Source organism: Hemiscyllium ocellatum, chromosome 30 (assembly GCF_020745735.1).
Source record: "Hemiscyllium ocellatum isolate sHemOce1 chromosome 30, sHemOce1.pat.X.cur, whole genome shotgun sequence".
Taxonomy (NCBI): Eukaryota; Metazoa; Chordata; class Chondrichthyes; order Orectolobiformes; family Hemiscylliidae; genus Hemiscyllium; species Hemiscyllium ocellatum.
In genome coordinates, this window is record NC_083430.1 from 28,271,539 (window position 1) to 28,285,591 (window position 14,053).

Here is a 14,053-nt window from a genome sequence, read left to right on the forward strand (position 1 = left end):
TAGTGCAAAGGTTATTATTACATAAAATGATCAAAACTCGATGTTGAATTTGGAAAGCTATGATATACCTAATCAAAAATAATGTTGATGTTCAAGTTTATACTTAACTTTACAGCATAGGGTAGAACTGACAAAAAGGTCCGGGGCACAGAATTAAAATGACAGATGCCCGAAAGCTCTTGGGCATACTTATAGAATGAAAAGGGGTGTTCCACAAAACAGCCTGTGTTTGGTTCTCCCAGCACAAAGGAGACTACATTAATTAGGACTGCATATGGTACATTTAGATCAGAAAAAGTTCAACTAAATTCAGAATTGTCAGGTTCTCGAGATTAGAAAATGTGGAATCAAAACAGTAAATATTATATATCTGGATCTAGAATTTATATGAAAGAAGTTGTGAAAAAGCTACAAAGTAATTGAAGGGTGGGCTATGGTGAGTGGGAAATGAATGATGTCAGTGTGTGTGTGTGTGTGTGTGTGTGTGTGTGTGTGTGGTGCCGGAAAAGCTCATCTCCAGCAGCTGTAGTCCTGACTTTCTCTGCGGGAATGAATGATTCCAATCCACCAGGTTTTTGCTCCTCTTTTAATGCTTTGCTCTGTAGTTTAAGGGTCATCTATGAATTCTTATTTCCATAATACATCACTCCATTTCTATGCGTTACAAACTCATTTGATGTCCAAATCCTACAAACCTGCCTAAACCCTGAAATTCCCAAAACTCTTCAATCAACCAGAACCCTTATCTGTTGCCTCCGAAGTTTCATATGGCATCCCAATACTGGAGCACAGTTCAAGGGGAAACAACGACCAAGAAATTCAACTTCTGATGACAGTGATATCACTTCTCTTCTTAAAAAAAATCCTTCATTTTTAATATCATCCATTAATCATTAGTGTTTTCTACCTTGTAACCGTTTCGAATTCAAGCTACATCCAGTTTAATACTGTTCCCTTAAACTTGCAGTGCTCTTCAATCAATGTTTTCTGTAACATTTAAACACAAAATCAACTCTATTCTTATCAGAATATAGTGAACTCTGCAATTAATTAGCAAAGATAGAACTATGCTACTTCATGGGTTTGCACATTTTGTGTATATTATATCTACATTCAATCACAAAAACAGAGCATCAGATGGCAGGAAGAAGAATCACACATACAAGTGAAGTCATTTGCACTTTAAACCTCACCTCGCATCAATCGTTGAGTTTCACTGTGGATCTGCCTCATTGCTTCCTTACTCTGTTTGGCCGCCTTCCTCTCTATACGTACCTGTAAGGACAGAAAGTGATAAAATTTCTCAGATGAGTGACACATAACCTCAGACTTTAAACAAAATGAAATATATTAAAAATGAACCTTTTAAAAAATTTGCATCCTGGTTTGCCAGAAAGAACTTATACTGGATAATTCCAATGATGCTTAATCTCATTTTCAAATTTAAAAAAAAAATCAATATTCAGCTGGGGTTCAACTTAATTTGAATCAATGAGAAAATAGCATTTCGGGCAGTATGGATGCTCAATGGTTAGCACTGCTGCCTCTCAGCACCAGGGCCCTTGGGTTTAATTCCAACCTCAGACAGTCTGTGTGTAGTTTGCACACAGCCACGTAAACGTGTACATTCATTCGGGTGCCGTGGTATCCTCCCACACTCCAAGGATGTGCAGGCTAGGTAGATTAGCCATGGGAAATGCAAGGTTACAGGGATGGGCCAGTAAGTCTGAGTAGGATGCTGCACAGAAGGTTGGTGTGGACTCGATGGGTCATATGACCTGCTTCCACATTTTGGGGATTCTACAATAAAAATCACCTTGAAAATCTAAGACATGTTTTAACTCTTTCACAGCTGCGTACAATATTAACCTTTAGCACCAACCACAATGTTAGGCATGACATTTTCATCAAATTTCAAAAATTCAACATGGGACTCAAGGATTGGTTTAGTAGTAAGACTATCTCAATTCTAGTTAAACATCACCAGACCACTGATAAATGAAGTAATATCAAATATCACAATGTGAGTAATATCCTTTTATATTTTATAAATGAGCACTTATTTTCTCGGCACATGTATTCATGATGGATGGTGACATCATGACCATTGTTCCTTCAGCAGGTATGCACCTAACACCTTTACTTTGCATTTGCAGCATAATTTCATAGCCACATTCATTGGAACTGGTATGACAGATATTACATCTCAAATCCTAAGTATAGTTCAAATCTATATTCAGATGTAGCTTGTGTCCTCAGCTCCACATTACTGTCGGCTTAGAATTTGGGTTGAGCGTGCAACCATTTAAAAATGAACAGCACTTATTGCAAAGAAACAGGTAATTCAGCCAACTAGTATAAGTGAACATTTATTCCCCATACACGCCTCTTAAGAGCACCAGGAGTAGGAGTAGACTGTATAGAGCAACAAACCTGTAACCTTAAGTCCACGTCCATCCAATTAAATTGCTTCAAAATCTTGAATGTTTCAATGTAATTACCTCTTATTTTAAATGAGGACTGAGATTCAAAACTATTCACCAAATTAATCGCAAATGCAACATTTACGTAAAAACAGGAACTTTCTTCTAGCAGAAATAAATCAATTTCAAATGCCTGAATCGAGCATTTAGCACTAGACGCCACACTACAATTTAACTACTTTTTGTACTCATTAATAGTTTACCAAATATCTCTACTCGTATATTTATTTTAAACTGTCAAATATCGACTGATTCAAGATGGAGTAATTAGCTATAGTCCAGGAGGGGCCATGGGCTTTTATTTTCTGTTAGAGATAAGCGGCTATTCAGTTTGTGGGGCACCACATTGCATAGAACATGGTAACATAGCAGCGATCCATGAACCACTAAAAAGGTGATTATGTACTGCAACAACCTTTCCAAGGACTGAATGGTTAAAAAAAAACTGTCAGATGATAATGTACATCAGTTGTAAGTTACTTTTGTTTCAAAGAATTATTACGTTTCGTTTTGAACAGAATATAAGAATATAGGCTTGTAAAATTTTGATTTTTAAGATATGATGTCGAGGACAGAAGAATGGGAGAAGGAATTGAGAATAATATTTAGTCACTCCCTGGTATCATTATGAAGGCTTGTTTTTGGATATATTACTTCATTTTAAATGGTGATGGGTCAAAGCATCAACATTAAGCTTGTCTTAGTCAAATATCACCTTTTTTTCCTCTACTTGCAAAGCTTCCTCGCAATCATAATCCTGGAGATTCTCACCAGATGGCACTAGATTAATTCTCTAAAAAACAGAAGAAAGAGTAACTAAGAAATTATTACAGAAACTGTACAAATAAGCAAAATAAAGTAACATGATTTATAAAATGCAAGAGGATGCACAATAATGCAATAAAGTGAAGTAGTTGCTCAGTCAATTTTTTTTTTACAAAGTCACTCATGATACATGGCCATCTCATGACTGACCAGCATTTTATTCCTTGCCCCTCATAGTCCTCGAAAAAAAAAATGGTGGTGAGCTGCATTCTTGAACTGCTAAAGTCCATGTGTGGCAGCTTGACACAAATGCCCAGAGGGAAGAAATTCCAGGATCCTAACACAACAACAGCCAAGGAAAAGCTATATACCTCTACGTTCGGCTGGTGAGTGTCTTGCAGGGGAACTTTCAGTGGTGGTGGCCCTATGTATCTGCTGCCCTTGTCCACCTGGATGCAAGTGGTCAGGGTTTGGACCTAAGGATCTTTGGTGAATTTCTGCAGTGCATTGTGTAAATGGTACACTGCTGCTACTGAGCTTTGATAGTGGAGGGCGTGGATGTGGTACCAATTAAATGAGTTGCCTTGACCTGGATGGTGTCAAGCTTTTTTCGAGTTGTGGGAGCTGCACTGACCTAGCCAAGTGGGAAATATTCCATCATGCGTCTTGTAGATTGTGGACCAGCTTTGGGAAGTCAGGAGGCGAGTTACTCACCACAGTATTCCGAGCCTCTGATCTACTCTTGCAGCCACAGTTTATGTGGCATCCAGTTAGATTTTCTGGTCAATGATAATCCCCAGAATACAGATAGTGAGGGATTCAGTGATGGTAATACCACTGAACGTCAAGAGGCAGAAATTATACTGTCATTTATTGGAGACGTTCATTGCCTGGTATTTGTGTGGTCAAAGTGAGGACTGCAGATGCTGGAGATTAGAGTTGAGAGTGGTGCTGGAAAAGCTCAGCAGGTCAGGCAGCATCTGAGGAGGAGGAGAATAGAATGAGGTTTATGTCCGAAACGTCGATTGTCCCACTGCTCAGATGTTGCTTGACCTGCTGTTCCTTTCCAGCACCACATTCTGGTATTTGTGTGGTGCAAATATTACATGCCACCTGTCAGCCCAAGCCTAGATATCATCGAGATCTTGCTGCAATCGAACATAGACTGCTTTGGAATATAAGGAATTGTGAATCAACAGCGAACATCCCCACTTCTGAGCTTATGTTAGAAGGAAGTCACCAATAAAGCAGCTGAAGAGACTTGGCCTAGAAAAACTACCCTGTGGAGCACCAATCTCCAACAACCACAACCACCTTCCTCTGTGCCAGGTATGACTCCAACTAGCAGAAGATTTTCCTGATACCCATGATTCCAATTTTTCTTGGGCTCCTTTTGCTAAACAGTCTTGATTTCAAGGGCTGTTACTCACAACTCATTCCTGGAATTCAGCTCTTCTGAGCCAAGGCTGTAATTCACATTTCTACATGTATTCTCTATTCCTTGGAACATTTTGCATGGGTGACGATGAAATCAACAAAAGTAAATTTTCAATCTAGGTTCCCACATTTGATCTCTTATCAAAATGTGTCAAGCAAAAGTAAATATGGATATATACTGATAGCAGAGCAAGCAATGCATCTTAAAGGAGTGATTTTTAACATGATATTTTACAGTTCAGATGGTGAGTGTTGTTTAAATGACAAAATAGATGACTAAATAAAGGACAGATGGCAGAAATAACATATTTGGAAGTAGCCATTGTTGAAATAAAACATCCCAAGACATGATACAGAATTATTGCAAAGTAAAGTATGAATGACAATGGGCCACTCATACAAGATACAGGACATGACTGAAGGCTTGGACAAAGTGGTAAATGCCATGTTGTGTCATCAGGAGAAAAATGAGGTAGGAAGGCTGAGGGGAATTCCAGGGGCTTGGGCCAAGTCAACTGACTACATGGCTCACCATTGATGAAGCAATGAAAATTGATGTTCCACAAGAGGCCAGGTGAGAAAAGGGCATTTCCATACTGTAGGGTTGGAGTTGATTACAAAAGATAGGTGTAAAATTATGAAAATAATTTAAAATTTCAGGATCAAAATTTTAATAATCAAGATATTGTTCAAGTGACAGCCAATAAAGGTCAGTGAACACTGGTGTTTTCAGGTGACCTACAATGCAAATTGTATTGAAAGGAATGATGGAATTTTTGAATCTTAGTTGTAGCTACCGTACATAGTTGACATTTTATCATTGTAGTAACTGCAATTTAAAATTGCCACTCAACACACAAATGTATATTCACAAAACCAATTCCTGCCCAATGGTTAAATCCCTACAAGTGAAGATTTACTATCTTTGTCCAGACTTTCATAGAGTTCCCCAGTCTGGGCCCCTTTCTTCCATTTTCACACAAACCACTAGCTCTATGTTGTTTGTCAAGGGCAGGGAATTTGATTGCACCTGTTGTATTGTACCCAAAAAACAGTAGATCATTTTGGGAAACAAAACTCTCACATGTTGTTCATTTTGTGGAGCAAAACCCAATTTTAGAAGTTTCAAATTACACTCACTTTGAATTGTTTTGCTTTCTTCGTCACAGCTGCTCGTATGGCATCCAGTGACAATTCTTCCTCTGCATTGAATTCATTCACATCATCCATTTCTGTTTCAAACAGGTCACTGTTGTTTAGCAGGCAGCCACTGTCATCTGCTGGCTTGTATTCTGTGGACTCTTCCTGAACAGAAGTTAAAGAAATTCAGAAAAAAAATTAAATGAGATTAAGGTATTCACTATTTAATACTATCTTCAAAGAGCTCTCACAAATTTGTCTTGAAAGAGATCTTAAAATGTTGTATGGCTTAACAGTTCAAGTTTAACCTCTGAAGGCACTCTGTTAAGTATCTACTTTCCACACCATTTTTTCTTGTTTTTTCTTCTTTCTCTTCAATTTCTCAACTGCTTTGAACGTTTTCTGCGCTTTCTCTCGTTGTCTCTGAGATTTGTCCTTCCGATTTCTTCGTTCCTTGCGATGTTTTGAATGTTCGGATGTTTCTAAGCTAACTGAAGAGCTATGTGAATCAGAGTTTTCATGTCTGGTTTCTGTTGTGGGCAGTGCCTCATTTTCACTACCAACACAACTAGGTTTTATTATTCTCACTTGGCCTTCACCATTAATAATATCCGAGTCACTTTCATCACTGTCCAACATTACTTTCCGAACACGCCGCAGCCTCTTGCTCTTATCTCCAGAATTAACACTTAAGTTTTGTTCTTCATTTTCACTCTCGCCATCTGATTTCGAATTGCTGTTTCTGTGTGGCTTGCATGCCTCCCCATCACTATCACTCTCTTGCAAAGGTTTCATTGTCATTTTCTTCCTGGTAAAAATTTCCTCTTCAGAATCTGGATGAAGACAAAAAAAGAACAAATCCACATTTTCCACATTATACTCTACTTGCCAACTTATCTTCCCACTTTACCCATTACCTCTGTAAACTGTTTGCAACCATCTCACAGGTTGTCTTTCATGCTAGTTTTCTATCATCTGCAAATTTGCTTTCTTCCTTAAAGTCATTATTGCATATTGTAAATCAGCTGTGGTCCTAGCACAACTTCTGTATAACTCCATTGGTTACAGGTTGCAAACTTGAAAAAGCCCTTATGCCTATTCACTGTTTCCTGCTCATGAGCCAGTTCATTACCTCCAACACGATGGGCTCTGATCTTACGACTTAATGTTTGAGAGATATTTTATCGAACACCTTCTGGAAATACCAATACATCACACCCCTCTATCCATGCTGGTTGAGACTTCCTTGAAAAACTTGATTAAATTAGTCAGACATAATTTCCCGTCCATGAAGCCATGACTCTGCTCGAGTAAATTATGATTTTCCAAATTTTCTGCAATTACTTTCTTAATAATGGATTTCAACATTTTTCCAACAATAGGTGTTAGACTAACTGGCTGATAATTATATGCTGTTTGCCTCCCATTTTTTGATTAGAAGTGCCATACTGGCAGCTTTCCAACCCTCCAGTACTTCCCCAGAATCCAAGGTATTTTGAAAAATTACAACCAACACATCCACTATCTCGACAGCAATCTCTTCTAGGATCTTAGTATGCAAGCCATCAAGGGTCAATGGACTTAAGTGCCTTTAGCCATATTAGCTTGTCCAATACTACTTTACTAGTGATGGTCCTTAATTCTTCCCCCATATTCTTTAGTCATGAGGATATCCTCCAAGTATCTTCCATGCAGATGATGCAAACTATTTGGTTAGCTACCCAGCTATTTGCTTGTTCCTCATAACTATTCCCCCAGTTTCATTTTCTAAGGGGCCCATGTTCACTTTGACTTCTCTCTTTCTTTTTGTACATTTAAAAAAGCTCAGTTATGTTCACTAGTTTACCTTTGAAGTTAATTTTCTCTCAATTTACTTTTTGTTCTCCCTTGATGATTTCTCTACTTATCCTAGTCTAATTCTAATGTAAAAGCAGATAACTTCGATCAATAAAGAATTAACATCCGAAATATTCACATTCACACTTACAGAAAATTTGTAATAAGCACTCCATAAAATAATGGATTTGATGATATTGAGAATTAATGACTATTAACTTTGCAAGCTGAAAAATTCCAGACAAAAAAAAAGCACAAACCTCCACTATTGTGACACGTTTCTTTGTTCGAACATGGGGAGACCATTCCATAACTGCCCTTGCCACTGTCGTTATCGCTGTCATTTGTTTTTTCTTCACCAAATGTTAACTGAAAAGAAATTACAAAATCAGGGCTTACTTTGGTTATAGCTCATTTGTTACAAAATCAGAATACTGAGCGAAATGGATTACAATCAAAGTGAGTACACAAAGACAGAAAATAAGAGACGTGTTACAACCATTGAGTTCCACTTCGAGGTCAATTTCAAACCAGAGCATCAAGCAAGATATTCTCTGCCTGATGGAGATCACAAACATTTGTATTTCTCAAAACAAGTCTTCAAACATTTTCAGCAAATAAATCACATACAGCTCAAAAAGAAGTTAGTTGACATAACCAGTTCATATTAAAGTTTATGCTGTACATGAAAGTCCTCCACCCAAATTCATCTGATATAGCTAGCATAGTCTTTGATTTCTTTCTCCCTCAGATGGTTGTCTTAGCATTCCCTTAAAAGGCATATTTATTTGTTTCAACTGCTCATCGATTTAGCAAGTTTCACACTGCAAACACAATTAAGTTAATAAATTTGCCCTGAATTTAAAAGTGATGATCAAGTTATTTGACCCTTCTTTTGAATATCTAACAACCGGAAACGTGTGCTGCATCCATCTTATCAAACCTCTATAATTTTACAGCACATCATCACTCAGTCATCTCTCTTCTCAAAACGTTCCAGACAAGCAAGTCTTCGCTGCACCATCACCAATGATCTGTTAGCCTTTTAAACTCATTCAGAAACCTTGCTGAATTAATGGAGAGGTACAAAGTATTTGAAGTGGAAAATAGTGGTAATGTCACTGGACCTGTAATCCAGAAGCCTGGTGACAGGACTCAAATTCCACCATGACAGGTAATGGAATTTAAATTCAATAAATGAAATCTCGAACTAAAAGCTAGTCTCATGAACCTGTAACTGTTTGCTGTAAAACCCCTGATTCACTAGTGTTCTTTCAGGATTTTCTCAAGGAAGGAAACCTCCCATCCTGATCTGGTATTGCCTGTGATAAAAGTCCAGAGTACATTGGCTGATTCTAAATTGCCTTCAGAAATGTCCAAGCAAGACACTTGGTCACAGAACAATTGGACAGGCAACAAATATTGGCCTTGACAGTGATACTAATGAAAGAATTAAAATTCAAGGTAAAAGCAGGGTAAATCTTACACTCTACATTGATACAACATGAAATCAAAAGAATTAAAACTAATAACGCATCTCTATGCAGGCATGAAAGTTCAATTTACAAGTATCTTTGAAACTGACCATAAACATTTTCACTGCTTTCAACAGCATTCACAAAAATTTCCATGTACTCAATAGTAATTGGACACATTTGACTTCACCATGTTTGAAAATGTAATCTACTGACCTCTATGGTAGAATATTTCTGTGAAGGATTTTGTAATAATTTGAAATCCATTACTTACTTTTATGATGCTGAAAATGTGTTGCTGGTTAAAGCACAGCAGGTCAGGCAGCATCCAAGGAACAGGAAATTCGACGTTTCGGGCCAGAACCCTTCATCAGGCTCTGGCCCAAAACATCGAATTTCTGCCTGACCTGCTGTGCTTTAACCAGCAACACATTTTCAGCTCTGATCTCCAGCATCTGCAGACCTCACTTTTTACTCTTACTTTTATGAACCATTGTTCTGGGTTAAGTAGCTCAGACAAGCCAAATATTACTGAAATGTGAAGTTGGAAGCGATTTAATTAATATTTTGCTTATAGCCAATTACATCCTCATACAATTCTACACCAAAAGGAATTCCATTGCTGAACTAAGATTTGTGACGTTTTGTACTTATTTATTTGTGGTAACCGTTAACATGAATCAATTTGCTGACACCAGTTACAATCTGGTCAGTACTGCAACATAAGCAGTTTGAAATGAACAGTTGAAGTTGATTTTGTACCAACCTGCTCCGATATAAACTTTCACTGAAATGTAGAAAGTGTAAAAAAAATGTACAGAACCGATCACACTTTGTGTTCATGAAATGTCTTCCCATCCCTCGTAGCACCTATCACAGCCTAACAAATAGATAAATGGAGGAAGCAGCTGTAATACAGGACAGGTTTCCAGAACATGGAACAAGTACCTCAAAAACCGCACAGCTGGTGAAATGTCAATACCTAATGTCATACTGGATGTTGAGACATTGCTTCACCATTCGGTCCAATATTTCTCAGCCGATGAACAGCATTCCATTTTAATACTGGCACTACTGAATTGAATTCAGTGATTAATTGTTGCTAGTACATGCGAGTGTGATAAAACTAATGTTAATGTTACATTTGATACTTGTGTGGGAACTTCCTATAGAAGCACACACGCTACTGTATTTGCGAAGTTAAACAAAGCTTTTAATCGTGTTCACAAAGAACTGCATTGGGATTGTAAACAGAATTGCAGATGTTACTTATACATTGGTTGCATTAAATAATTAATCCAAAATACCTAAACCCCACCAAAAATTCCAACTCAAAATATTAAGTTATACTCGACCGCAAGTAGTTCGACCTTGCCCTCACTCAGTATTCACAAGCCGATTCACCATTGCACAATTTTAAGTACAAAAGCTAGCATATCAAAATCCATTCTAGTCGACTGAACCTGGGACCCTGAAGATCTTATTCATTGCGTTATATCAAGACGAAACTATATCAAGTACTTTGGCTTACGCTTGCTAGCCCAATGATAAGTTACTATCTGGTTTGATAACAAGTTGCATACACGGAATTATGAAATAGCTTGAATTAGATCACTTCTCACTGTTCTGAACGCAATAGACTACGTGCTCATTCCACTCAATGGGAAGTAATACATGGAAGCAGTATGACTGTTCAAAAAGTTAAAAGTACCCAAGGCTTAACTTCACAGCCACAACTGTATTTTCACCTTGCTAAGCTTTTCTTCATGCTGCCTCACGACTGCAAAGCAGTTATAAACATATCGTAGTACTATGTTCTACAAGTTGTGAAAAGGTTTAAAAGCAATGGAACTTAAGATCGCAAATCAATGAAAATAAAAAGTTGTGCAACAAAAGAACAGAATGAAAAAAAAGAACACAATGAGCGCCAACAATTTTGGGCGGTGATTAAACAAAAGGGAGAAAACGTGAGGTATAATAATATGCTGCATCTAAATACCATAGGAAACCGCCAACTAACAACTCCCATCATCAGGATCACCTTGATTAACCTAAACCAACACCCGCCAAAAAAATAAATAAACTCACAACCGAGAACAGACAGACAGCGGGAAAAAGATAATCTGCACTGAGCGAGTACAAGACACAGGCAACCAGTCATTAAAATACGGGAGGCTTTTAATTGTAGAAACTGACATATTTAAACCCACCAGAGAGATTAAAAAGACCAGCTGACAAGTCAGAAAGTGCCAACAGTTACAAGGCTTTTGTTTTATCTCTCAGGAGGAAGCGGGACGATTCGCCAGACAAAAGTACTGAGAAGAGTGAACTGCGGGTACAATGCCCAATGGATCCCAGAAGCAGAGACTGAGAGCGGAGGGCCCCCCGCACCGACCCCCGGCCCCAGCCAGCGCGCCAAGCCGGAGCCGGCCCAGCACAGCCTCCCTCCATTTTGCTCCTACCTCCGTGCACGGCTGCGGCTCGGACACCGACACCGACATCGCGGCACAATTAACGGAAAAATACTCGAACAACAAAAGGCGGCAGGTCCAGAGGGTTCAGCAAATTGGCGCGTTCCGATTAAAATCACTTCATGCCGACCTTTAAAACTGAGCAGCTCCAGGCGCCAGCCGCGAGAAAGCTCAACCTCAAACTAACCAACTCTCCAGTTCGGCCTTCGCGCCCAGCCACACGGCGCATGCTCCATCACCGGAGCACCGCCCCCTCCGCTCCTGATTCGTGGCGGCCACGGACAGTAGCTCCGCCCAGTCGCTGTTGATTGGCTCCGACGTCGAAACAAGACCGCCCCTTCGGTGTCGAAGTGTCCCCGCCCAGAATTGTGATGTCACCAGAACACAAAGATTGACATTTCCACGCTGAGAGCTGGCGCCTGTCATTGGTTCTTCTTTCCCCACTGCTCTGCAGCGGTAAATTTGAAATCGAGTTCCTGATTAACTTGTAGGTTACCCTACCGTCACATAACCGAAATTGTTTTGCTTTTACGGTGCAGGGGTAGTGTCCCAAGCTCTAAGTCAATAAGCATAGTTTTAAGTTCCACCTGATCCAGAGGTAGTCCAAGGCTTCAGGGTATTAACAGAAAAAGGCAGGATAAATAAACCACTTTCACTGGTTGGAGACTCTCAAATGACAAAGCGTAATGTCAAAATTTGGCTTAGAGGAGGTTTCTTTCACAAATTGAGTCTTACAGATATACAGAGCTGAAAAATGTGTTGCTGGAAAAGTCCTCCAGTCCAACTGATCTATGCCAAACAGATATCCTAATCTAATCCCTCGAAACCCACCTATTCATACACTCATCCACATGCCTTTTAAATATTGTAATTGTACCAGTCTCTACCACTACTTTCGGTAGCTCATTCCATACATACACCACCCTCTGCATGAAACCATTGCTACTAAGGTCCCTTTTAAATGTTTTCCCTCTCACCTTGAATCTCTGCCATTAGTTTTAGTCGCCTCCCACACCAGGAAAAAGACCTTGTCTAGTCAACCTAACCATAACCCTTGTGATTTCAAAAACTCCTCCAAGGTCATCCCTCCACCTCTGCTGCTCCAAGGACAATAGCTCTAACCTGTTCAGCCTCTTCCTAAAGCACAAACCCTCCAACCCTGGCAATATCCTACACTACTGCAGACTGGTTACCACGGTTAGATCTCATGGAATACTGGAAGAACTAGCCATTTGGATACAGAATTGGCTCAAAGGTAGAAGACAGAGGGGAGTGTGGCACAAGGATCAGTGCTGGGTCCACTATTTTTCATCATTTATATACAAGATTTAGATATGAACATAGGAGGTATAGTTAATAAGTTTGCAGATAACACCAAAATTGGAGGTGTAGTGGACAGTGAAGAAGTTTACTTCCAATTACAACAGATCTTGATCAGCTGGGACAATGGGCTAAGGGGTGGCAGATGGAGTTTAATTTAGATGAATGTGAGGTGCTACATTTTAGGAAAGCAAATCTTAGCAGGACTTATACACTTAATGGTAAGGTCCTAGGGAATGTTGCTAAATCAAGAGACTTTGGAGTGCAGGTTCATAGCTCCTTGAAAGTAGAGTCATAGGTGGATAGGTTAGTGAAGGTGACGTTTGGTATGCTTTCCATTATTGGTCAGAATATTGAGTACAGGAGTTGAAGGTAATTGTACAGGACATTGGTTAGGCCACTTTTGGAATATTGCAGGCAATTCTGGTTTCCTTCCTATCGGAAGGATGTTGTGAAACTTGAATGGGTTCAGAAAAGATTTACAAAGGATGTTGCCTGTGTTGGAGGATTTGAGGTATAGGGAGAGGTTGAGTAGGCTGGGGCTGTTTTCTATGGTGCGTCAGAGGTTGACGGGTGACCTTATAGAGGTTTATTAAATCATGAGTGGCGTGGATAGGATAAATAGACAAAGTCGTTTCCCTGGGATAGGGGAGTCCAGAACTACAGGGTATAAGTTTAGGGTGAGGGGAAAGATATAAAAGGAACCTCAGGGACAGCTTTTTCACACAGAGGGTGGTGTGTGTATGAACTGCCAGACGAAGTAGTGGTAGCTGGTACAATTGCAACATTTAAAAGGCATCTGGATGGGCATATGAATAGAAAGGGTTTGGAGGGATATGGGGCATATGCAGGCAGGTGGGACTAGATTGGGTTGGGATATCTGGTCGGCCTGGACTAGTTGAACCAAAAGGATCCGTTTTCGTGCTATAGATCTATAGCTGTGACTAAATCTTTTCTGAACCCTTTCCAGTTTCACAACATCCTTCCCACAGCAGGGAGACCAGGATTGTACACTGTATTCCCATAATGGCCTAACCAATGTCCTGTACAGCCACAACATGACCTTCCAACTCCTATGCTCAATACGCTGGCCAATAAAGACTTCTTGACTATCTAATCTACCTGT

General features: G+C 39.4%; 1 protein-coding gene across 2 annotated transcripts in view; it reads right to left on the reverse strand.

Moving 5' to 3' along the window:
- Positions 1 to 11,804, reverse strand: part of LOC132829872 (claspin) — a 62,434-nt gene extending 50,630 nt beyond the window's left edge. For both annotated transcript variants that reach the window (XM_060847268.1, XM_060847267.1), the window contains exons 1-6: positions 11,599 to 11,804; positions 7,922 to 8,030; positions 6,171 to 6,658; positions 5,826 to 5,990; positions 3,199 to 3,276; positions 1,194 to 1,275 (exon numbers count right to left, since the gene is read on the reverse strand). In XM_060847268.1, coding sequence (XP_060703251.1) covers positions 1,194 to 1,275; positions 3,199 to 3,276; positions 5,826 to 5,990; positions 6,171 to 6,658; positions 7,922 to 8,030; positions 11,599 to 11,637 — 961 coding nt within the window. In that variant the 5' untranslated portion in view covers positions 11,638 to 11,804. The remainder of the gene's footprint in view (positions 1 to 1,193; positions 1,276 to 3,198; positions 3,277 to 5,825; positions 5,991 to 6,170; positions 6,659 to 7,921; positions 8,031 to 11,598) is intronic.
- Between the last annotated feature and the right edge of the window lie 2,249 nt (positions 11,805 to 14,053).